Source organism: Molossus molossus, unplaced genomic scaffold, assembly GCF_014108415.1.
Source record: "Molossus molossus isolate mMolMol1 unplaced genomic scaffold, mMolMol1.p scaffold_m16_p_3, whole genome shotgun sequence".
Classification (NCBI taxonomy): Eukaryota; Metazoa; Chordata; class Mammalia; order Chiroptera; family Molossidae; genus Molossus; species Molossus molossus.
Window position 1 is genome coordinate 12,330,532 of NW_023425366.1, and position 22,637 is coordinate 12,353,168.

The 22,637-nt window shown below is 42.6% G+C and overlaps 1 protein-coding gene across 1 annotated transcript in view; it reads left to right on the forward strand.

The window, feature by feature from the left end:
• The window catches only part of CPLANE1 (ciliogenesis and planar polarity effector 1), a 106,773-nt gene that overhangs the window by 37,415 nt on the left and 46,721 nt on the right, over window positions 1-22,637 (forward strand). Inside the window, exons 21-31 of the mRNA XM_036280158.1 lie at window positions 2,916-3,054; window positions 3,719-3,828; window positions 3,982-4,140; window positions 4,254-4,362; window positions 6,781-7,072; window positions 8,387-9,296; window positions 18,640-18,782; window positions 19,619-19,767; window positions 20,275-20,357; window positions 21,184-21,263; window positions 22,310-22,387. Of these exons, the coding sequence (XP_036136051.1) occupies window positions 2,916-3,054; window positions 3,719-3,828; window positions 3,982-4,140; window positions 4,254-4,362; window positions 6,781-7,072; window positions 8,387-9,296; window positions 18,640-18,782; window positions 19,619-19,767; window positions 20,275-20,357; window positions 21,184-21,263; window positions 22,310-22,387 (2,252 nt within the window). The remainder of the gene's footprint in view (window positions 1-2,915; window positions 3,055-3,718; window positions 3,829-3,981; window positions 4,141-4,253; window positions 4,363-6,780; window positions 7,073-8,386; window positions 9,297-18,639; window positions 18,783-19,618; window positions 19,768-20,274; window positions 20,358-21,183; window positions 21,264-22,309; window positions 22,388-22,637) is intronic.

Sequence of the window (22,637 nt, forward strand, 5' to 3'; positions counted from 1 at the left end):
AGCCAGTCAATGTGTCTCTCTCACATCGATGTTTCTCTCTCTCTCTCTTCCTCCCTCTCTTCCTTCTGCTCTATCTGAAGATAAATGTAAAAATGTCCTCGGGTGAAGATTAAAAAAGATATACATATATGTATACTAACTGTATTAATATTGGTAATTGAGACATTTTTCCATAGAGTTCTGCCCTATAAATCTATAGTCAGATTTATTTCAATAAACAACCTTAGACCAAGTTCTTTGTGCTGAAAGATGAGGACCCTGAACTGGGTCTCTGTAGTCCCATCCTATCTGGCAATAGAACATCTAATATGGACAGGTGATTTCAGTTATATCCCCTCCTCCCCCCGCATCCTTCCAGTCACTGAGGATTTAAACTCGGTTCATGGTTTCCTCCAACTTCTCTCTGAGGTACTGCAGATGTTCTTTGGGTGTTTATGTGGGGTCAGATCACGGAAAGTTAGAGGTCCTGGCTATGTGATTCCTCTTTGTGCTGCTCCTCTCGACTCTGGGGCTGTTGTCTCAGCCAATGGGACGTCTACTCAGATGTCCCTCACCCAGCTGCCAGTCCTTCGAAGGATGTAGTCTGTCTGTGATCTAGGAAATAAATATTATTAGCGCCTAATATTCTTAATTTGGCCCTTGATGAAATTACGTTTGTTAATGTTTTTTTAAAAATTAGATCTTTTAAAGAGAGAGGAAGGGAGAGGGAGAGAGAGATGAAAACATACACGAGAAAGAGAAACATTGATTGGCTGCCTCCTGCACACCCCTTGCTGGGGATCAATCCTGCAACCCAGGCATGTACCTGACCAGGAATGGAACTGGGACCTCTCAGTTCATGGGATGATGCTCAGTCCACTGAGCCACACCAGCTGGGATGAAATTGCATTTAAAACAAGAATCTACTTTTTTTTTTTGGTAGGACAGACCTCTTAGAGAGGCTCTGAGAGGTTGTTTATCGAGTTTTTGAAAATTGGTGCTTTTTTAGAGAGAAAGGTTTGTACTCTTTCTATGTCTTGTCATCCTAAAGTATGTGTGTTTACTAAAGAGAGCGAAGAGTTTTTCTTTATTATTGAAAGATTGGTTTTAATAAGTTTTAAGATCTATTGAACCCATATGTTTGTTATAGGAGACTTCATTTTAAAAATTGTTTATTGTAGCCCTGGCCAGTTTGGCTCAGCGGTTAGAGCGTCGGCCTGCGGTCCGGAGAGACCCGGGTTCGGTTCCCGCTAAGGGCATGTGCTTCGGTTGCAGTTTGTCCCCGGACCTGGTTGGTCGTGCGAGTGGCAGCCACTCGATGTGTTCCTTTCACATCGATGTTTCTCTCTCTTCCTCTCTCTCCCTCCCACTCTATCTGTACAAAAAATGGAAAAATATCCTCGGGTGAGGATAAAAAAAAATAATAATAAAAATAAAAAATAAAAATTGTTTATTGTAGAAAACTGTTTACTTAAAGTTTTAGATTATATTTGCATTGAAGTTTGATCTTACCTACTTGTGACAATAATCTCACTTAATCTAGTTTCAATTAACTAGCATGTGAAGACTGGACTATCTTAAAATTAGCAACACAGCTAAAGACATTCCTCCTTGTAAACAGTTTTTACAAGTAATAAATTAACTGTTAAAGCATGGGGCAAGTGGTGGGCAGAGTTCTGACGGTGCTCCCAGGATTCCTGTCTCCTGGTTATGTGAACAGATCTAGATACTGCTTTAATGCAGACTGATGGGCCTTTGCTGGTCCGCTGACCTTAAAATAGGGAGATTATCACAGTCTGTCCTGGTGGGTCCAATGTAATCACATAAACCCTTAAAGCAAGAAAGGGAGGCTGACGAGTCCATTGGTGAGATGCGTGGAAAAGGAAGGCCAGAGAAATGAGGCAAACCATGTTTCCATGGTTAGATAATCACATACTTTATAAAGTGTTCCCCCTGCTATTTCCAGTAGCCACCTGGCACCATACACAATGATTACAGTATTATTGACTATATTTCCTATGCTGGACTTGACATCCCCGTGACTCTTTTGTAACTACCAGTTAATGCTTCTTAATCCCTTCACCTTGTCTCTCTCCTAGTGATTGTGAGTTTGTGTCATGTTCCACCCACTGTCATGTTCTCCATCAACCATCTGCTTTTACTAAACTTAGCATTTGTTTAAAATCCTTGCTAACGGTCTTATTTTATTGGGGTTGCCAAATGGTGACTTTCTAATTTTGTCATTTATGGATTAGTTTTTCAAAAGTTATGTATGTAGATCTATCTTTTTTTTTTTGTATTTGTTTTTAGGTACTACACATTTCAGATGAAAGTTAGATACTTAAATGTCTCTTTTCTTTATCATGGCTTTGGAGAAAGGACAAAAAATATTGAACTATTGTTATACAGACATAACTGAGTGACAAGAGGGTAATTTGATTAAACCTTTTTTTCTCTCTTGAGATCGAGGGTAGTGAATTTCTTGAGTTAAATTTGTGAGCTGGGCTCAGTGGTTGGAGCATCAGCCTGCCGACCAAAGAGTCCTGGGTTCGGTTTCTGGGGTTCAGTTCCCGCTAGGGGCACATACTTCGGTTGCAGTTTGTCCCCGGCCCTGGTTGGGGTTGTATGGGTGGCAACCACTCAATGTGTCTCTCTCACATCAATGTTTCTCTTTCTCTTCCTCCCTCTCTCCCTCCGCTCTATCTGAAGATAAATGCAAAAATGTCCTCGGTGAGGATAAAATTAAAAAAAATTTGTGAGCTGGAGTTCAGAAGGTACAGCTGATTTCAGTCCTATTTGCTTTCTTAGTATAGGGACTGTGCTGTGTTTCCCATTCTCTGTGGTTTATCTTTACCTGCTGCTTTTGCTTTATTGTTTCCTTAAAAATCGACTCACGCAACCGACAATTAACATGTTCTATCATTCTTCACTTTCAGATCCGAATGAAAGGGTCCCTCCCGTCTTTGAGTCCTTTCCCTCAGTCATTACTTAATTACTGTATAGGAGGCGTAGCATTTTTTCGACCTGGAGCAACTGGAGACAACAAGCTTGATGAAGTTTCCATCAAAGCCATAGGTTTGTCCAAAATGAACTGCTTACTTAGAAATCAGGCCCGAGTACTACTAATCTATTTTACATTTGATTTGGGGACGTTTCCATACGACCGAACACTGTGCTGGCGATGAAGAGACTGTGCATGTTACCACTGTAAAAGGATCTAAGATACATTAGGTGAAGAAGAAAACAGCACACTATGATTTTACATATCTTTATGTACCTGTATTGTTTTTAACAAAGAAAATTGTTGGATATTGGAAATTATGTTTTAGTATTGAAAAAATTTAAACTTAAATGCCTATCTTCAAGTGATTTTCCAAATAAATTAACTATACAGTATTAAGTACAGCTGTGTATATTTGTTTGAAAAGTATCTTCAATATACTATAAAGTTTAAAGCAAGTAAACTACTGGTAAATAGAATAAGTTAGTTACTCTGTAACAATATTTTTAATATTTTCATGCAACTGACATGCATGAAATATTCTAGAATAATAGACATAAAAATTCTAGAAGGGTCTCCATGACTTTTATGTAAGGTGCAGATAATGAGCATATGTTTCTTTTATAATCAACAGAATATATTTATTTGGAAAAAGTTAACAGGCAGAGAGAGGTGACATTGTTACTACCAGGGTACATCCTCATGCAGTCTTCTTTCCCATTTGTGTTCCCGCTGTAGGGTGCTTCAGAGAACTTTGTGCTTTGTGCTGGATGCTGCACGTCCGTGATAAGTTATCCTATAGTTGCAGGCAGTATCAGAAAGCAAGAGAAAAAGTGGAGGGGAAGAAGGTATTTACCTTGCAAAAGAATAAGAAAAATGAACAAGCATTCCTTGGGAAATTATTGCTGGATAGATTTTACTGTTTGTAACAAAGTTGTGAATTCATTCTGGCCTGCCCATGTAAAGGGAAAAGGAAATGAATGTTTTCCATGCCCATCCAGGACCTGGGAGCGGAGTGTGACCCCTGTGTGGCCGAGCACTGTCTCAGCGCGGCGGAGTGGGCTCGCAGGATGCTGCCCTTCTCTCGGTTCTCCGATGTGGAGGAACTCATTCAGGATCTCATTTTGAGCCTTATTGGGGAACTGCCACCAGTCAGAAAGGTAGTGCGAATGTAGGAGAACATAAACTAAATCCGAATCAGAGACTTTAAAGGATTTTTATTTTAATTAAGCATGATGTTGCTCATAAAACTCACTTTTTAATTTTTCTAAAGGCAGCAGAAATGTTTGTGAAAGCATTTCCTAATCCTGAGGACATCAGGGTTCCGTTGAGAGAAAAATACCACTCTCTTCAGCAGAGACTCAGACACTGTGTTGTGAAAGGTATTGTTTGTTCATTTCTTCACTGTCTGATAGAAAAACTGCTGAAGCTTCTCGTTGTTTTGAAAGCATTGGTTTTCCTGCACTTACTTGGTCTCCTTTCCCGGAGCCGGGAGAGGCAGCGGGCGGAGGCCTGTCCCGGGCCCAGGAGCGCCAGCCCTGCCGCTTTGGAACCAGACACATGCTGGCTTCCTGGCGGGGCTGCCGCTCAGTCACCGGCTGTGGGCAGGTTGCTCGGTCTGTCCGAGCCTCGTCTCCTTATTTGTAAAGTGACTGTATCAGTGCCGGCCCTGAGAGCGTGTACTGAAAGGATTAAATACGGTAAAATCTATGAGTATGATGTAGATATTTTATCAAAAATATTGTTCTTCCTTTCAAATCTTTATGGTTATTTATGCTTCTAATTTTATGCTATACATTCAAGATGACCTTGTGGAAATTATTTTTTATTGTGCTAAAATATTCATAATATAAAAGTTACCGTTTTAACTGTAGAGTTTAGTGGCATTAAGTGCCTTGACCATGTTGTGGAATTTTCTTAAAGAATTCAGATTACCGCCCTGGCCGGTTTGGCTCAGCGGTTGGAGCATCGGCCTGCGGTCCGGAGAGACCCGGGTTTGATTCCCGCTAAGGGCACATACCTCGGTTGCGGTTTGTCCCCGGCCCTGGTTGGTCGTGCGGGTGGCAGCCACTTGATGTGTCCCTTTCACGTCGATGTTTCTCTCTCTCTCTCTCTCTCTCCCTCCTGCTCTATCTGAACAAAAAATGGAAAAATGTTCGGATGAGGATAAAATAAATAAATAAATAAATAAATAAATAAATAAAAGAATTCAGATTACCTACATTTTTTTTTTTTTTTTATCCTCACCCGAGGACATTCTTCCATTTTTTGCTCAGGTAGAGTGGGAGGGAGAGAGAGGAACAGAGAGAGAGAGAAACATCGATGTGAAAGGGACACATCGAGTGGCTGCCACCCGCACAACCGACCAGGGCCGGGGACAAACTGCAACCGAGGTACGCGCCCTTAGCGGAAACCGAACCCGGGTCTCTCAGGACCGCAGGCCGACGCTCCAACCGCTGAGCCAAACCGGCCAGGGCCATTTTTTTTTTTTTTAGTCCTCACCAGAGGATATTTTTCCATTGATTTTCAGATAGAGTAGGAGGAAGGGAGGGAGGGAGGGAGAGAAACATCAGTGAGAGAGAGACACATTGATTGGTTGCCTCCCTACATGCCCTTGACCGGAATCGAACCCGAGACTCTCTGGTCCGAGGGCTGACACTCTAACTGCTGAGCCAAACCAGCCAGGGCATTAGAACTGTACTCTATTATTTAAGTCTAGTTATGGCACATTATTGCATTAATATTCTTATATTGTATTTGTGATTTATATATTTTTTTAAATATTTTTCTTTTTTGACATCTTCTAAAATGTCTTGTTTATGTATCATTAATGTTTACATTTTTTTTATAGGCAGCCTCGAAAAACATCTCTTCCTATTGTTTCCCATTAATTGAAGTCAGAAAGGAGTCCTTGTTTCTTTGGCTATCATTATACTCATTTTCTCTTATTTACCAGTCTTTGGAAACAGAAAAAATATTAGTGATTCTTTTTATAATTATCCTTGTGATTTCTGAGATGTTAAATTACTTACTAATTTTTTGTTTTCCATGGTACCTTTCTTTTTTTTTTTTTTTATCCTCACCCGAGGACATTTTTTTGTTTTTTTGTTCAGATAGAGTGGGAGGGAGAGAGAGAAACATTGACGTGAAAGGTGAAAGGGAGCCCTGGCTGGTTTGGCTCAGCGGTTAGAGCATCAGCCTGCGGTCCGGAGAGACCCGGGTTCGGTTCCCGCTAAGGGCATGTACCTCGGTGGCAGTTTGCCCCGGCCCTGGTTGGTTGTGCGAGTGGCAGCCACTCGATGTGTCCCTTTCACGTCGATGTTTCTTTCTCTCTCTCTCTCTCCCACTCTATCTGTACAAAAAATGGAAAAATGTCCTCGGGTGAGGATAAAAAAAAAAAAAGGTGAAAGGGACACATCGAGTGGTTGCCACTCGCACAACCAACCAGGGCCAGGGACAAACTGCAACCGAGGTACATGCCCTTAGCAGGAACCGAACCCCGGGTCTCTCTCCACCGCAGGCCGACGCTCTGACTGCTGAGCCAAACCGGCCAGGGCAGGGTACCTTTCTTATAGTCTGGCTTCTGTCCCTTTTATTCTTCAGTGGACCTTCTCTGGCTTCTGCGGTCAAGTGTGGACCGCAGCTTTCTAACGCATGCTGATGAAAGCCTGGTCTGAAGAGTGGACATTGACCTTACCTGTCGGATGGATTTTATGTCCCCAGGAGGGACCAGAATTGACCCTTGTCTGGAGTTGGAACATTTTAATGAACTGTGAAGCCTTTCCTTCTTTTCTTCCCAGGTCCCCAGTCTGAGGAAATGATGTCTGTTGTCATGCATTCTATCCACAAAGTGAGGGTCAAAGCCCTGAAGCGTGTGCAGAGGAACATCGGTTCTTTTGAGATGAATATATGGGAACCAGTAGAGGAAGAAAAGCCAGCTGAGGGTCCAGGTTTTGACAGGTTTTCCCTGGGGACGAGTCTGAGCAGGAGCACACTCACAGACCTGGGGACTTCCCTGGTCCACAGCGATGCTGACTCCGTCTCTGAGGCTTTGTCTGTTGAAGAAAAAAGGAGGACACATTTCTACCAAAGGTGCAGCTGAGATCTATTAATAGCAAGCATTCCCTTCCTTTGAAAAAAAGGATTTCAATATTTTTATGCAACTGATGAGCTGAATTTCAGTCCCAGCGACCTCACTGTGATTGTACTCACCCCAGGACATTTTTGCATTTATCTTCAGATAGAGAGGGAGGAAGAGAGAGAGAAACATCGATGTGAGAGAGACACATCAACTGGTTGCCACTCATACAGCCCCAACCTGGGCGGGGAACAAACTGCAACCGAGGTATAAGCCCTTAGCGGGAACCAAACCCGGGTCTCTCTGGTCCGTGGGCCAACACCCTAACCGCTGAGCCAAACCGGCCAGGGCTAATCTACCGTAATCTTGCTTAAACTGTATTGTAAATGGTGCACTTGCTTTACCTGTACAGGAACACCCTGGGGGCAGCTTGTTGTGCATTTTTAATAAGGAGAGACATAGACGTGGGGACTTAGCCCAGTGCCCAGCTCGATCCCTTTATTTCTCTTTCATGGAACTAGGGGTCTGTGTTCTGCCCTGAGGACCATGTTGAAAGAAAACAGTTTTATTTATTTTTTTGTTGTTTTTTGTTTTTTTGTTCAGGTAGAGTGGGAGGGAGAGAGAGAGAGAGAGAAACATCGATGTGAAAGGAACACATCGAGTGGCTGCCACCCGCACAACCGACCAGGGCCGGGGACAAACTGCAACCGAAGTACGCGCCCTTAGCGGGAACTGAACCCGGGTCTCTCAGGACCGCAGGCCGACGCTCTAACCGCTGAACCAAACCAGCCAGGGCAAGAAAACAGTTTTAAAAGGACAGTAATTATGGTTGGCAGTTAAGGTGCCTACCCACCAGGTTAACCGCATAGAGAGGGTTAAAAAATGCCCACCTATCGTGCGGCGAGGGGTCCGGAGGGCAGTGCCGCCTGGTCCAGCACACGGTTGGCACCGAAGGGGCAGCGCGAGAGAAACGCGAAACCGCAGAGTAGTGTGCGTTGGTGCCGTGTGGCTCTTACTGTCTGTATTCGGACTTTCCCCCCAGACAAACATTCCTGTATTTTAAATAGGGAAAATCCTGTGAACACATTTTAATCTCTTTTAACACACATTTTCCCATTTAATATAACATGTTGTATTTTTTAGATTCAGAATGTTCAGCTCTAGTGAATTATTATAGATCATTTATTCCAACCCCCTCATTTGAAAGATAGGTAATCGAGGCACTGAGAAAAGACATGACTTAGTGGAGAGAATTTTTATTGTCAATTCTAAGATAAGTTTTGGTGATTAAATGATCTTTAATTTTGTCTTTTCTAATTGGTTTGCAGTAGAAATGCTGTAAATCACATGGAATTTACATCGATTGCTAAGCCCAATGATGCAAAGAACACAGGTGGTCAGAAAGAAAGCCCTAAAAGAAAAGGTCACGAAGAGTCATCACAAAATGCGCTGCCTGTGATAGGTGTGTGGGAATTTGAACGTGATGATGACGAATATATGAAGTTCCTGGAACTCTTCTTGAGTTACGTTCTTGAAAGAGACTTGCTTGGTTCCAAGGATCCCGGCGTTCCGTTCCTCACGAGCTTTTCTGGGCACCTTAGGGAACAAGAACTGAACCCTTTACTTTCTGATGTGCACGCGACACTGAAGCACCACCAGGGCAGACCCCGGAGCCAGAGTGTGTTCAGGGCGGGCTCCTGCTTTGTGGCTGCGCGGGAGTCACCCGAGTCTGAAGCGCCGGAAAGCCGGGCGCTGGCAGCTCCAGGACAGGCCAGTCAAGGGACCAGACCTGCTTCAGAGAACCCTTTGGACGACGTTAATAAGAACGAGGGGAAGAGTGGGTTGTTCGGGTTGAAACGGAAGTCAGTTTACAGGATACAGGGTGACAGTGCAGAGAAACCTTTCGTCCAGAGGTGGTCCAGCCGTATTCCGTGGGCTCCCACGGCCAGTGGCAGTAGACGGTGCGTTTTCAGAGCGGTGCAGTGCGGCGACTTGAACCCTCAGGAGGAGCTCCCCCCAGGGCTGAGGACTTCGCCGGGCAGCCTACGACGGCTGCTGGAGTGGATGGTGCGGTGGGCCGACCGCAGACTGCCCGGGGCCCCCGGTCTCACTGCGCCGTCCTGGCCGTCCAGCCCCGTCATTCGCGTGAAGACCTCTGCGGCCGCCATCCTGACATCGCTGTGGCTTCTGAAACAACCCTATTTTGCTACATATAAGACAAAAACCGCTATTATTAAGGTAAGTGCTTGTGTTGTTTATTACATACCGATGAGAATTCTTTTTAGATTAAAACTATACATTTCCCCATCTGTTGAAGGGTCACTAAGAAATGAAGTTAATGACAAGGTTGGTTATCATTTGTATCACCTAATTTTTTTTTTTCTACAAGTGGTTTCCTTCATTCTTAAGAGTCTGTGTAGAAGAACTGCATGGAGGCTGAGGTTCTGAGGTTTTCTGTCTGTAGGAAGAAGGAAAAAATCGTTTGGAGTGATATTACAAGACTGTTTCTGGGGATCCGTCTTGCTCACTTGTTGGGAACATGCTCCTTTGCTTCCTCCCTGTCCCGCCTCTGTCGGTGTCCACACAGGGGAATAACAGCGCCCTCCCGGGGCCGGACAGCGTGGTCTTGTTAGGAGACGCATCCTGTCAGTCAACCTGCTCCGAGCTTCGGTCCTGTCTGAAACCTCTGTGCCTGTCTGGGCCACCTCCTTTGTTCTCAGTGGCTCCAAGTTGAGGGATATGAGGACCCCTCAGTGTCCCATGGGGTGGGTCACATTTATCACCTCGATATAGGTTGATCGGAAGCCAGGCCCACAGCCAGCATGTGTCAGAGTACGCAGTTAAGGCCCTTCTCTGGAGGGACTGGGAGGTAAGGGTCCGCCCGCTCCTATGGACTGGGCCCGGAGCGTGGCCACGGTGTGCTCAGGCACCCAACAGCACTGCTTGTTTGCTGCAGTCCTGTGGGACCCATGAAGGAAAGCCCATTGGCCATCAGGGACAGCTGAGTTGGGAGCCCATCCCTCAGTCAGCAGCTGGGTGCCAGAGGTGTGTACAAGCTCCTCCCAGGGAGATGCTGGCCATTTGGAGAAGGCAAGGCAGAGAAGGCGGGGGAGGTGTCCCTCAGCTTCCCGGGTCAGCCCCTAGATGTGTGCTAAATTATAAGCCTGACCCTCAGGCCGCAACTTGCAAAGTGTACAGGTGGGCTCCTGGAGGAGCGGACGGGGAGGTGGCTGGCAGCCTGCCGGCCTCGGGCTGACCCTGTGAGGGTGGGGGGCTGAGTGCTCACAGACCTGCTGAAACCGCTTCTGTTTGCTGTGGGGTTCCTGGGTGCAAAGCCCTACTGGCTTGCACAGATAGGTGGTTTAGGGTCCTGTCCCTCAGGTGGAAATCTTAAATATTGGGGTGCTAAATGAGGAGTCTAAACCCTTTGTTCCTAGAGAGAAGCTGGGAATAGGCCTGTTTCTGGGTGGGGTGCACGGTGAGTGTCTCAGCCTTTCCTGCCTCTGTCAGCGTGGGTATTTTCTCCTTCTCCTGAGGTGCAGGAGTCAGCTGGTTTCTGGGTTGCTTTCAGCAGTAGTTGCTGTGTGTGTGGTTGTACATTTAGTGTGTTCGTGGGAGCTCAGCAGCCTCCTCTCTCTTCATCTTGGTTGACCCCCACCCATAGTCTAAATCTACATTTGATCTATTAAAAAATTTTTTTTTCTTTATTGATATTAGAGAGAGAGAGAAAGGGAGAGGGAGAGAGAGAGAGAAACATCGATGAGAGAAAACATTGGCCGCCTCCTACATGCCCCCCACTGGGGATCAGGCCTACAACCTGGGCATGTGCCCTGACCGGGAATCGAACCAGTGACCTCCTGGTACATGGGTCTATGCTCAATCACTGAGCCATACCGGCTGAGCCATTTGTTCTATTTTTCTATTTTATTTATTTTTAATTTTTAACTTTTTAATTTATTTTTGTTACAGATTTTTCTCCTTTTTCTCCATTGACACATTCCTCCCGATCCCCCTTCCCCCCGACCTGTCTCCAGCATTGTTGTCTATGTCCATGGTTACGCATACATGCATATAAGTTCTGTGGTTTATTTCTTCCCTCCCCCCTGACCCTCTCTTCTGAGGTTTGTCAGTCTGTACCCTACTTGTATGTCTCTGGGTCTGTTTTGTTCATCAGCTTGTTTTGTTCGTTATATTCCATAAATAAGTGAGATCACGTGATACTTGTCTTTCTCTGCATGTCTTGTTCCACTTAGGATAATGCTCTCCAGGTCCCTACGTGTCATCTCAAAGGGTAAGAGATCTTTCTTACAGCTGCATAGTATTCCATTGTGTATATGTACCACAGCTTTTTTATCCACTCGTCTATTGATGGACACTTGGGCTGTTTCCAGATCTTAGCTATTGTAAATAGTGCTGCTATGAACATAGGGGTACATATATTCTTTATGATTGGTGTTTCAGGCTTCTTAGGGTATATTCCTAGAAGTGGGATCACTGGGTATAATGGAAGTTCAATTTTTAACTTTTTGAGGTAGCACCATAGTGTTTTCCATAGTTGCTGCACCAGTCTGCATTTCCACCAGCAGTGTACTAGAGTCCCCTTTTCTCCACACCCTCGTCAGCACTTGTTGTTTGATGATTTGTTGATGGCGGCCATTCTGGCAAGTGTGAGGTGATACCTCATTGTTTTCATTTGCCTTTCTCTGATGATTAGTGACGTTGAGTACTTTTTCATGTCTCTTGGCCATTTGTATGTCCTGTTTGGAGAAGTGTCTCTTTAGGTTCTCTGCCCATTTTTAATTGGATTATTTGCCTTCCTTTTGTTGAGTTATATGAGTACTTTATATATTGTGGAAATTAACCCCTTATCTGATGTATTGTTGGCAGTTATGCTCTCCCATATAGTGGGTTCCCTTTCCATTTTGATGGTTGGTTGTTTTGCTGTGCAGAAGTTTTTAATTTGATATAGTCCCATGTGTTCATTTTTTCCTGTGTTTCTGTGGCCTTAGTGTTGTATCAATGAAAATTCTGCTGTGTATGATGTGTGAAATTTTATTGCCTACATTTTTATCTAGGATTTTTATGGATTCATGGGTCACATTTAAGTCTTTTATCCATTTTGAGTTTATTCTTTTGTATGATGTAAATTGGTAGTCTAGCTTCATTTTTTTGCATGTAGCTGTCCAATTTTCCCAACACCATTTATTAAAAAGGCTGTCTTTACTCCACTGTATGCTCTTGCCACCTTTGTCAAATATTAATTGAGCATAATGTCTTGGGTGAATTTCTAGGTTCTCTGTTCTGTTCCATTGATCTATATGCCTGTTCTTGTGCCAGTACCAGGCTGTTTTGATTACAGTGGCTTTGTGGCATAACCTCATATCTGGTATTGTGATCCCACCTACTTTGTTCTTCTTTTTCAAGATTGCTGTGGCTATTTGGGGTCTTTTTTGGTTCCATATAAACTTTTGGAGTATTTGTTCTAGTTCCGTGAAATATACCATTGGTATTTTGATGGGGATTATATTGAATCTATAGATTGCTTTGAATAGTATGGACATTTTAATGATGTTAATTCTTCCAATCCATGAACAAAGTATATGCTTCCACCTTTTTCTATCTTCTCTACTTCTTTTTTCAGTGACCTGTAGTTTTCTGCAAAGAGGTCCTTGGCTTGTTAAGTTTATTTCTAGTTATCTTAAATTTTTTGCCGCACTGGTAAATGGGATTGTTTTTTTAGTTTCACTTTCTGTTAGTACATTGTTAGTGAATGAGAATGCCGTTGATTTCTTGACATTAATTTTGTATCCTGCTACTTTGCCAAATTCATTTATTAAATCTAGTATATTTTTGATGGAGTCTTTAGGGTTTTCTATGTATAATATCATGTCATCTGCAAATGACAGTTTCACCTCCTCCTTTCCAATTTGGATCCCTTTTATTCTTTCTTCATATCTGTTTGCTGTGGCTAAGACTCCAGTACTATGTTAAATAAGAGTGGTGAAAGTGGGCATCCCTGTCTTGTTCCTGTTCTTAAGGGAAATGCTTTTAGTTTTTGCCCATTGAGTATGATGTTGGCTGTAGGTTTTTCATATTTGGCCTTTATTATGTCCAGATATGATCCCTCTCTTCTTTTTTTTTTATCCTCACCCGAGGACATTTTTCTATTTTTTGTTCAGAGAGAGCAGGAGGGAGAGAGAGGAAGAGAGATAGAGAGAAACATCGATGTGAAAGGGACACATCGAGTGGCTGCCACCCGCACGACCAACCAGGGCCGGGGACAAACTGCAACCGAGGTACGTGCCCTTAGCAGGAACCGAACCCGGGTCTCTCCAGACCACAGGCGGACGCTCCAACCGCTGAGCCAAACCGGCCAGGGCGATCCCTCTCTTCTCACACTGCTGAGCATTTTTATCAGAAATGGGTGCTGGATTTTGTTGAATGCTTTTTCAGCATCTACTGGAAGATCATACAATTTTTATCTTTCATTTTGTTTATGTGGTGTATCACATTTATTTATTTGCAAATATTGTACCATCCTTGCATCCCTGGGATGAATCCCATTTGGTCATGATGAATCCTTGTTTTTGATATATTGCTAGATTCGATTTGCTAATATTTTGTTAAGGATTTTGGCATCTGTGTTCATCAGGGATATTGGCCTGTAGTTTCTTTCTTTGTAGTGTCTTTTTCTGGTTTTGGAATTAGGATTTTGCTGGCTTCATAAAATGAGTTTGGACGTCTTCCATCTTCTTGGATTTTTGGAATAGTTTGTGGAGAATGGGTGTTAGATCTTCTTTGAATGTTCAGTAAAACGACCCCAAGAAGCCATCCAGGCCTGGGCTTTTGTTTGTGAAGAGTTTCTTAATTACATCTTCAATTTCCTTAGTTATTGGTCTGTTCAAGTTTTCTGTCTCTTCCCGGTTTAGTTTTGGGAGACTGTTTCTAGAAATTTGTCCATTTTGCCTAGATTGTCCAATTTGTTGGCGTATAAGTGTTCATAGTATATTTTGATGATCCTTTGTATTTCTGTGGTCTCAATTGTTACTGCTCCTCTTTTGTTTCTGATTTTGTTTATTTGGGTCCTCTCTTTTTGTTTCCTGGTGAATCTGTCTAAGGGTCCATCAATCTTGTTTATCTTTTCAAAGAACCAGCTCTTTGTTTCATTGATATTTTGAATTGTTTTTTTTTTGTTTGTTTCTATGTCATTTATTTCTTCTCTGACCTTTACTATTTTTTTTCTTCTACTTGCTTTTTCTTTTTGTTTACTTTCTAGTTCTTTAAGTTGTAGGGTTAGAAAGTCAATTGGGAAAGTTTTGTTTCTTGAGGTAGGCCTGTAGTGCAATGAACTTCCCTCTTAGGACTGCTTTCGCTGCATTCCATAGATTTTGTACATTTGTTCTATTTTATTTTATTTATTTTTCTTTATTGTTGAATGTATTACAGATGTTCCTCAATTTTCCCTCATTGACCCTCCTCCTCCCCCCTCCCGCCCCCCTCCCACCTTTTCCCACACTATTGTCTGTGTCCATTGGTTATGCATATAAGTTCTCTGGTTTATTTCTTCCCACCCCCAACCCCCTTCTCTTTGAGGTTTGTCAGTCTAGCAACCAATTTGTTCTTCTTACTCCCTTCACCTTTTTCACTCATTCCCCCAATCCCCCTCCCATCTGTCTACCAACAAAATGTTCTCTGTATCTGTGAGAATCTTTCTGTTCTGCCTGTTCATTTTGTTTGTAGATTCCATTGTCGATAGATATGTATTCATTGCCATTTTGTTCATGTATTTTATCTTTTTCTTCAAAAAAACCCTTCAACATTTCATATAATAACAGTTTGGTGGTGATGAACTCCTTTAGCTTTTTCTTGTCTGGGAAAGTCTTTATATGGCCATCGATTCTAAATGACAGCTTTGCAGGATAGAGTAATCTTGTTTGTAGGTCCTTGCTTTTCATCCCTCTGATTTTTTCTTGCCACACCCTTCTGACCTGCAAAATTTCTTTTGAGAAATCAGCTGACAGTCTTATGGGAACTCCCTTGTAGGTAACTAACTGCTTTTCTCTTGCTGCTTTTAAGATTCTCTCTTTGTCTTGAACCTTTTGCATTTTGATGATGATGTGTCTTGGTGTGGGCCTCTTGGGGTTCAAGTTGTTTGGGACTCTCTTTGCTTCCTGGACTCGAATGTCTGTTTCCTTCACCAAGTTAGGGAAGTTTTCTGCCATTATTGTTTCAAATAGGTTTTTGATTTCTTGTTCTCTCTCTCCTGCTTCTGGTACCCCCAAGATGCGAATGTTGGCACACTTGAAGTTGTCCCAGAGGCTCCTTACACTATCCTCATTTTTTTGGATTCTTTTTTCTTTTTGCTGTTGTGATTGGGTGTTTTTTGCTTCCTTAATTCCAAATCATTGGCTTGCTTCTCGGCTTTACCTACTCTACTATTGAATTTGTGTAAATTATTCTTTATTTCTGTTGGTGCCTCCTTCATTTCTTTTTTTTTTTTCTTTTTTAAATTTTTATATGAATTTTTATTTATTTTTTTGTTACAGATATTTTACCCCATTGGCACCCCCCACCCCACCCCACCTCCTCCCTGTCCCCGGCTTTGTTGTCCATGTCCATTGGTCATGCATACATGCATATAAGTTCTGTGGTTTATCTCTTCCCACCCCCCCACCCCCCCATCCCCTCTTCTGAGGGATGTCAGTCTGTGCCCTACTTCCATGTGTCTGGGTCTACTGTATTCCTCAGACTGTTATGTTCATTATATTCCGTATATAAGTGAGATCATGTGGTATTTGTCTTTTTCTGCTTGGCTTCTTTCACTTAGGATAATACTTTCCAGGTCCCTCCATGTCGTCTCAAAGGATAAGAGATCTTTCTTTCTTACCGCTGCATAGTACTCCATTGTGTATATGTACCACAGCTTTTTTATCCATTCGTCTACTGGTGGACACTTGGGCTGTTTCCAGATCTTAGCTATTGTAAATAGTGCTGCTATGAACATGGGGGTACATATATTCTTCCTGATTGGTGTTTCAGGCTTCTTAGGGTATATTCCCAGCAGTGGGATCACTGGGTCAAATGGAAGTTCAATTTTTAATTTTTTTGAGGTAGCACCATATTGTTTTTCATAGCGGCTGCACCAGTCTGCATTCCCACCAGCAGTGTATTAGAGTCCCCTTTTCTCCACACCCTCGCCAACACTTGTTGTTTGATGATTTGTTGATGGCGGCCATTCTGACAGGTGTGAGGTGATACCTCATTGTTGTTTTAATTTGCATCTCTCTGATGATTAGTGATGTTGAGCATTTCTTCATATGTCTTTTGGGTGCCTCCTTCATTTCTGACTGTGCATCCTTCATTTTTAAAACAATTTTTATTTATTGATTGATTCTAGAGAGAGAAAGTGAGAGGGGGAGAGAGATGAGAGAGAACATTGACTGGCCGCCTCCTGCATGCCCCCTCTGGGGATCGGGCCCACCATCTGGGCATGTGCCCTGACTGGGAATTGAACCAGCAACGTCTTGGTGCATGGGTTGATGCTCATCCACTGAGCCACATGGGCCGAGCTGCATCCTTCATTTCTGACTGGTCCTTTTTTATGCTCTTGAGGCCCTCACTAAGTTTGCTGAGGTTCTCACTAAGTTCATTGAGCATCCTTATAAGCAGTATTTTGAACTCAGCATCTGTTAGGTTGCTTATCTCCATTTTGCTTAGTTCTTTTCCTGGAGATTTTTTCTGTTCTTTCATTTGGGACCTGTTTCTTTGTCTCCTCATTTTGGCTGCCTCCCTTTGTTTGTTTCTATGTATTACTTAACGGGAGGTATCGGGCTAGCTGGGACCAGATGCTACTTGTTTGAATGAATTTAGGAAAACCTGAAAAAAGATCCAAGACAGGCCAATCCTGTGGTTAAGCAACTGGCAACAGCTTGGGTGGGCCTGAAAGTTGGGTGGGGCGGGGCATCCAGTGTGAGCCAAGTTGCAGGAGTCCCAGATATGGTGGCTGTCTGCCACCCCAGGGAAGGGCTCACCAAAGGAACTAAGGCCTCTGACAGCACATTTGTCCTGGAGAAAGCCCCCTCTCCAGCCCTCACTCCAATGCCAAACAGCTCAGTTCTTCCCTGTATGTCCTGGTGCCCCTCAAGCTGCCTCCCCTCTAAGCTTAGAGGGAGAGAGTCCGATAAGTCCATGCGCGGGCCCTTTAATGAGCTGCCCGGGGCTCCAGCCACCTCAGCTTCCCTGAGCTTCAGTTCCCGCTGGTTTTTCCAGCCAGAAGTGATGGGGATTCTCTTCCTGGCACTAGAACCCTGAGCGGGGCTCCTGGTGTGGGACGGGGACCTCTCAGTTCTCAGGGAGGACCTTCCCAGCTGAGGTGTCCTCCTGATTTTATCCGCCACCCGTGGGCGTGGGACCAGCCTGTCCCCTCCGCCCCTCCTACCAGTCTCGATGCAGCTTCTTTAATCCCGTAGTTGTAGGGCTTCCATTCAGCTGGATTTCAGGCGGTTTTGAATGATGGTTGTTCTGTAGTTTAGTTGCAACTTTGATGTGGTTGTGGGAGGACGCGATACTGTGTTTACCTACCTGCCATCTTGACCGGAAGTCCGCATTTGTTCTATTTTAAATTACCTTCATTCAAAAATGTTTTATTCTAGGATGAAGGGATTTGTGAGTTTTTTGGTAGATTTTTACTTTTAGATCAGTTTTTGTTATCCTAAGGTAGTTTATAAGAGACTGTGATATTTGTTGTCACTGAAATTTGTGTTTCTAGTAGTGCATACCTAAATATCTAAGTAAGAGATAAAAGATTTACATCCATTGTATTTTTAGCTGCATATATTTTTGCCTGCTGTGTCATTTTTAAGTAATTACAAAATGTCTTTATAGTATCAAAGAGAATTAAATGAAAACAACTTCACATTTTTTTAATTTAATTTATTTATTTTTGTTACAGATGTTTCTCTTTTTCCCCCCACCCACCCCACCCTGTCTTCAGCTTTGTTTTCCATGTCCATTGTTCATGCATACGTGCATATACAACTTCATATTTTATTGCTATTGTTCTGTGGCCTGAAAACATTGATGATATACCTTACAAATTTGCAAGAGTGATTTCTTTTGAATACTATTTAGGCAGTCAGGTATTTTTTTTTTTCCCCAGGTGGAATAAAGACTTGATCATTGCTTCAGCATCAAAGATTGAGTTGTAGCCCGGCTGCTGTGGCTCAGTGGTTGAGCATCAGTCCATGCACCAAGAGGTCACTGGTTCGATTCCCAGTCAGGGCACATGCCCAGGTTGTGGGCCCGATCCCCAGTGGGGGGCATGCAGGAGGCGGCCAGTTGATGTTCTCTGTCATCGATGTCTGTATCTTTCTCCCTCTTCCTTCTTCGCTCTCTAAAATTAGTAAAGAAAATTTATTTTAAAAAGAAAAAGATTGAGTTGTAGATGTGCACTCTATACTTGACAAAGGACTAAAAACCAGAAGAAGTTTTGTAGGAAGTATTAACAATGTAAAAGCATAATGAAAAGCATGGCATTCAGTAATGCAGTGTAAATACCACAACTGGCTTGTTTTCGGTGCAGGAGCGTCCGCACACTGGGCCCCAGAGTGGGCTCCACGTTAGGGGCGAGTGCAAGACGGGTGCTGGGCGCGCTGAGGCAGGATCCATGCAGCAGGGGCCCGAGGAAGGAGATGCTCACAGTGAATCTCGTCAAAGCATCACGAAGTAAGTTGCCTTCTTCCCAAAGGATGCTACCTTGTTCAATGTTGTTTGGGCCTAAAGGGAAGACTCGAACCCTCGAAAGCTAAAGGAATAAGCACGTCTTTGAACCAGAGAACCAGGAAGGGCGAACTTTCTCAAGTTCTTGAACAATTATTGCAAATTATGTTTCTCCCGTCAGCCTAGTTTTTATCTTCTGAGAGAGGAGCTAATTCATCTTGAGAGATCCTTTATTACATTAATTGATTTGCTAAGTCAGAGGAAGTTGAACTAATAATTTATTCCATTTTTACATGTGAAGCAATGCGATGAGTAATCTATCTTTGAATCCTAAGACCAAAGCCTTGATAGAAGAGAGATTCGTTTGTGAGACCTGCAAATTTAGATAAGTTTAGCCATGCATTGAGCAACCTTTTATTGAGCTTCTACTGTGGACCAGACATGGTTAATAAACAAATGACTTACCCTGGCCAGTTTGGCTCAGCGGTTAGAGTGTTGGCCTGCAGACCCGAGAGTCCCGGGTTCAGTTCCCGCTAAAGGCACGTACCTTGGTTGCAGTTTGTCCCTGGCCCCGGTTGGGGTCGTGTGGGTGGCAACCACTCGATGTGTCTCTCACATTGATGTTTCTCTCTCTCTCTCTTCCTCCCTCTCTCCCTCCTGCCGTGTCTGAAGATAAATGCAAAAATGTCCTTGGGTGAGGATAAAAAAACAAATAAAAAACAAATGACTTTATAAATATAAAAACTAAGTTTGTTCTTTTTCAATAAACTAAATCAATCAAGAGCAAGCTCTTTGTTTCCAAGAATGAGTGATAATTTTAACTGCTTCATTTTTGTCAATAGAATGCCAACTGAAGCCAAAACTCCTGAAATAAAAGAAACCAATGATGAGATTATTTCTGTCACTGATGATACTGACATTGATGAGGATCTTCTAGGAGGAGAAACATTTACACAGGAAGAAATTAATACATACCTTTCAGACCATGAAGGTCAGTTCATTTGGCTAATCTTTTTGTTTAGCTTTATTAATTTGAAATTGGTGAATGACTGTCTGTGATAACTTACTTAATCTTATATCTAAATTAGTATGTTTATAGTAGCTTAAAACCTACAATTAAAACAGAATTCAATATTTATAAGTGAAGTGTTGAAGACTTGAACTCCTAACCTGAATTTAAATGATTGGGCCTTTTGCCTGGCTTGTGTATTGCTGCGGCCTCTTCTGTGGTCCAGTCTGTGAACTCTCCTCGCGGGCTTCCTTAGCAAAGACGTGCTCGGTGCTTTCGCGGGGTTGTACACACTGACAGAGGCCTCCAAGACTTAGCTCAGACTCACCTGATGGAGAGGGGTTGTCTCCAAGTGTTTTTAAAAAATATTTCTATAAGAACGATATAAACTATTCCTGCCATTATATTTTTCCTGTAATACTCCTGAACTGTCTCAAAAGTATCACTTTTCAAATGGTCAGTTTTCTCTCCCTCCTTGTTTCTGTGCAGAAGAAGCCAAAGGCCCCGTCGGAAGTCCTGAAAGTCCCAGTCGTGTCCCTTACACCCAGACGTTACCACCGCGTTTAGAAGAAGTAAGTCAACAAATAGCGTGGATTACAGTTCTCCACGTCACGCAGCATTTTTCTTTCACTGAACTTCTGTTATTAGCAAGATGTCTTCTGATTTCAGGCAATGAGATTTTCATGTCGTAAACTGTGTACCAAATTAATGTAATCAAGAGTGGTGAAGGTATTCTTTACTTAAAATATATAACTCAGCTGTAGTGTGCAGTTTTTGCACATCTATGTACTTTTATGTACGATTTGTTTTCTGTATACGATAACTATATACGATACACTGGATTTCCAGGTAGAACGAAGATATTTCTGATTATTGAAACAATTCCTTTTTGCTTGGTCAGTGTGGCTCAGTGGATTGAGCGTCGCCCCATGGACTGAGAGGTCCCAGTTTGATTCCTGGTCAGGGCACATGCCCAGGTTGCAGGCTCAATCCCCAGTAGGGGGCACGCGGGAGGCAGCCAATCACTGTTTCTCTCTCCCTTCTCCTCTCTCTAAAAAATCAATAAAAACATACTAAAAAAAGGGGGATTAATTTTCCTGACTTTGTTGTTGTTCTCACAGTGTACTTACTTATGTAGCGATGGCTGCATATAAATGTATTTGTAAGTACATTGTACTTTTAACATGCTTAGTGGCACAGGGTGATGACCAAATGCAACTCAGACAGTGTGAAGAGCAGTCAGCGGGACCAGGCCTACATTTTAATGTTTTGGCTTCTTACTTGCGTTGACAATGTTGTCACTCTGGGTGAGTGGCAGATGTCAAAATCAAGGTACCTAAGACAGTAATACCGATTTGTTTCCCTTCTTTTCTTTTTTGATACTGTTCGTTTTAACAGCATTCCATGGGAGAGGTTCAGTGTCCATGGGAAGAACCATTGGAGACATACATGGAGAAAAAATCAACAGAACAGAACGGGTAAGGGGCAGAGTGTGGAGGTGATTGTAGCAGCCATGCTTACCCTCGGGGAACAGGGCGAAGGCTCTCAGGCTCATCAGGGAGTCACTGTTTCTTATAATTTACTACATATACTTGATGGTGGCCTGGTGTTCCTAGTGAAATTGTAACTTGAATTCATGGCAGTGGTAAATGAGGATTTTTAGTAAATGTTATGCTCTTAAGTCTCAATAGAAATAAAGATACCTGACAAGCCTTTTTGTTCTCATCGCTCGCAGCCTTATCAAAGTAAAAGTTAGCTGTGGATGGACCAAGGTTTATTCAGCAGCTAATTAAGGAACCACCCTTCTATACTGATTCCATTTTTATTGGGTCAAATAAAGAACCATTATGAATCATTTTATATATATATATAAAATCTTTCACTGTTGTTTAACTATCGTACACTGTTCATGAGGCTGTGATACACATATACTCTGCTGGCTAGCTTATTACTGTTTTAAGGAGAGCTGAATTTTTGGAATTTTAGAATGTTAGAATTACCTTGCATAAGAGAGCAACATAATTAGATTTTCTCACTTCTCAACATAGAAATTTTGTTCATTTCTTTTGTGGATAATTAACAAAAGGAATCTGTTTGATGTTGTGTGCCTTTACAAGTCATGTAGATATTACTGTAAAACAAACTAGTCTCTACAGTTTCGAATGTGATAATGGGCTGTGTAGTGTCCTGAGCAAAGGGCCTGCCTCTCCACAGGTGACACCTGAGGGCCCACCTGACCTCATTTCTCCAGCCTTGTTTGAGGTCTTATTACTTTTGTTGCTGAGTAGTCAGCAGGGTCCACGTTGTTATGTTAAGCCATCCAGACATGTTCCTTGCTTTTGTTTGAACCTGTTACTAATTGCTATGGCAACAAATGTAAACAGATTGTAATTATGAGCTAACATTGGAGAGGATTAATTAGAGGATGTTTAGACTCTTAGATGGCTAAGCATTAAATTACCTGTACCTTAGATAATGTGAAGAATTTCTTGGTTGCTAATGGACTGTTAATCTTTAATTATAGTATGATCGAAGCCTTTTCAAATCCTGAACACATCATTCCTCATTCATTTTGTGTTGCCACAAGTTCAGAAATTTCTAGGTAAGAATTTTTGCACATGGTATCATTTTATCCTGTTTTAAAATAGATAAGAGAATCAAATAACGCCTACTGTACCGTTTAAAAATAATTACTAACTGTTTTCACCAAAAACTAAGAGAACAAAGTGAAAGCAACATGAAGCATTTGAAAAGCAACGCAGGTACACATTTCTGATACCTTTGAGTTTATTATTGAAAGATTTTCCTTGAACAGGTGTTTTAAAGACACACAGGAACTAATTTAGAACAGG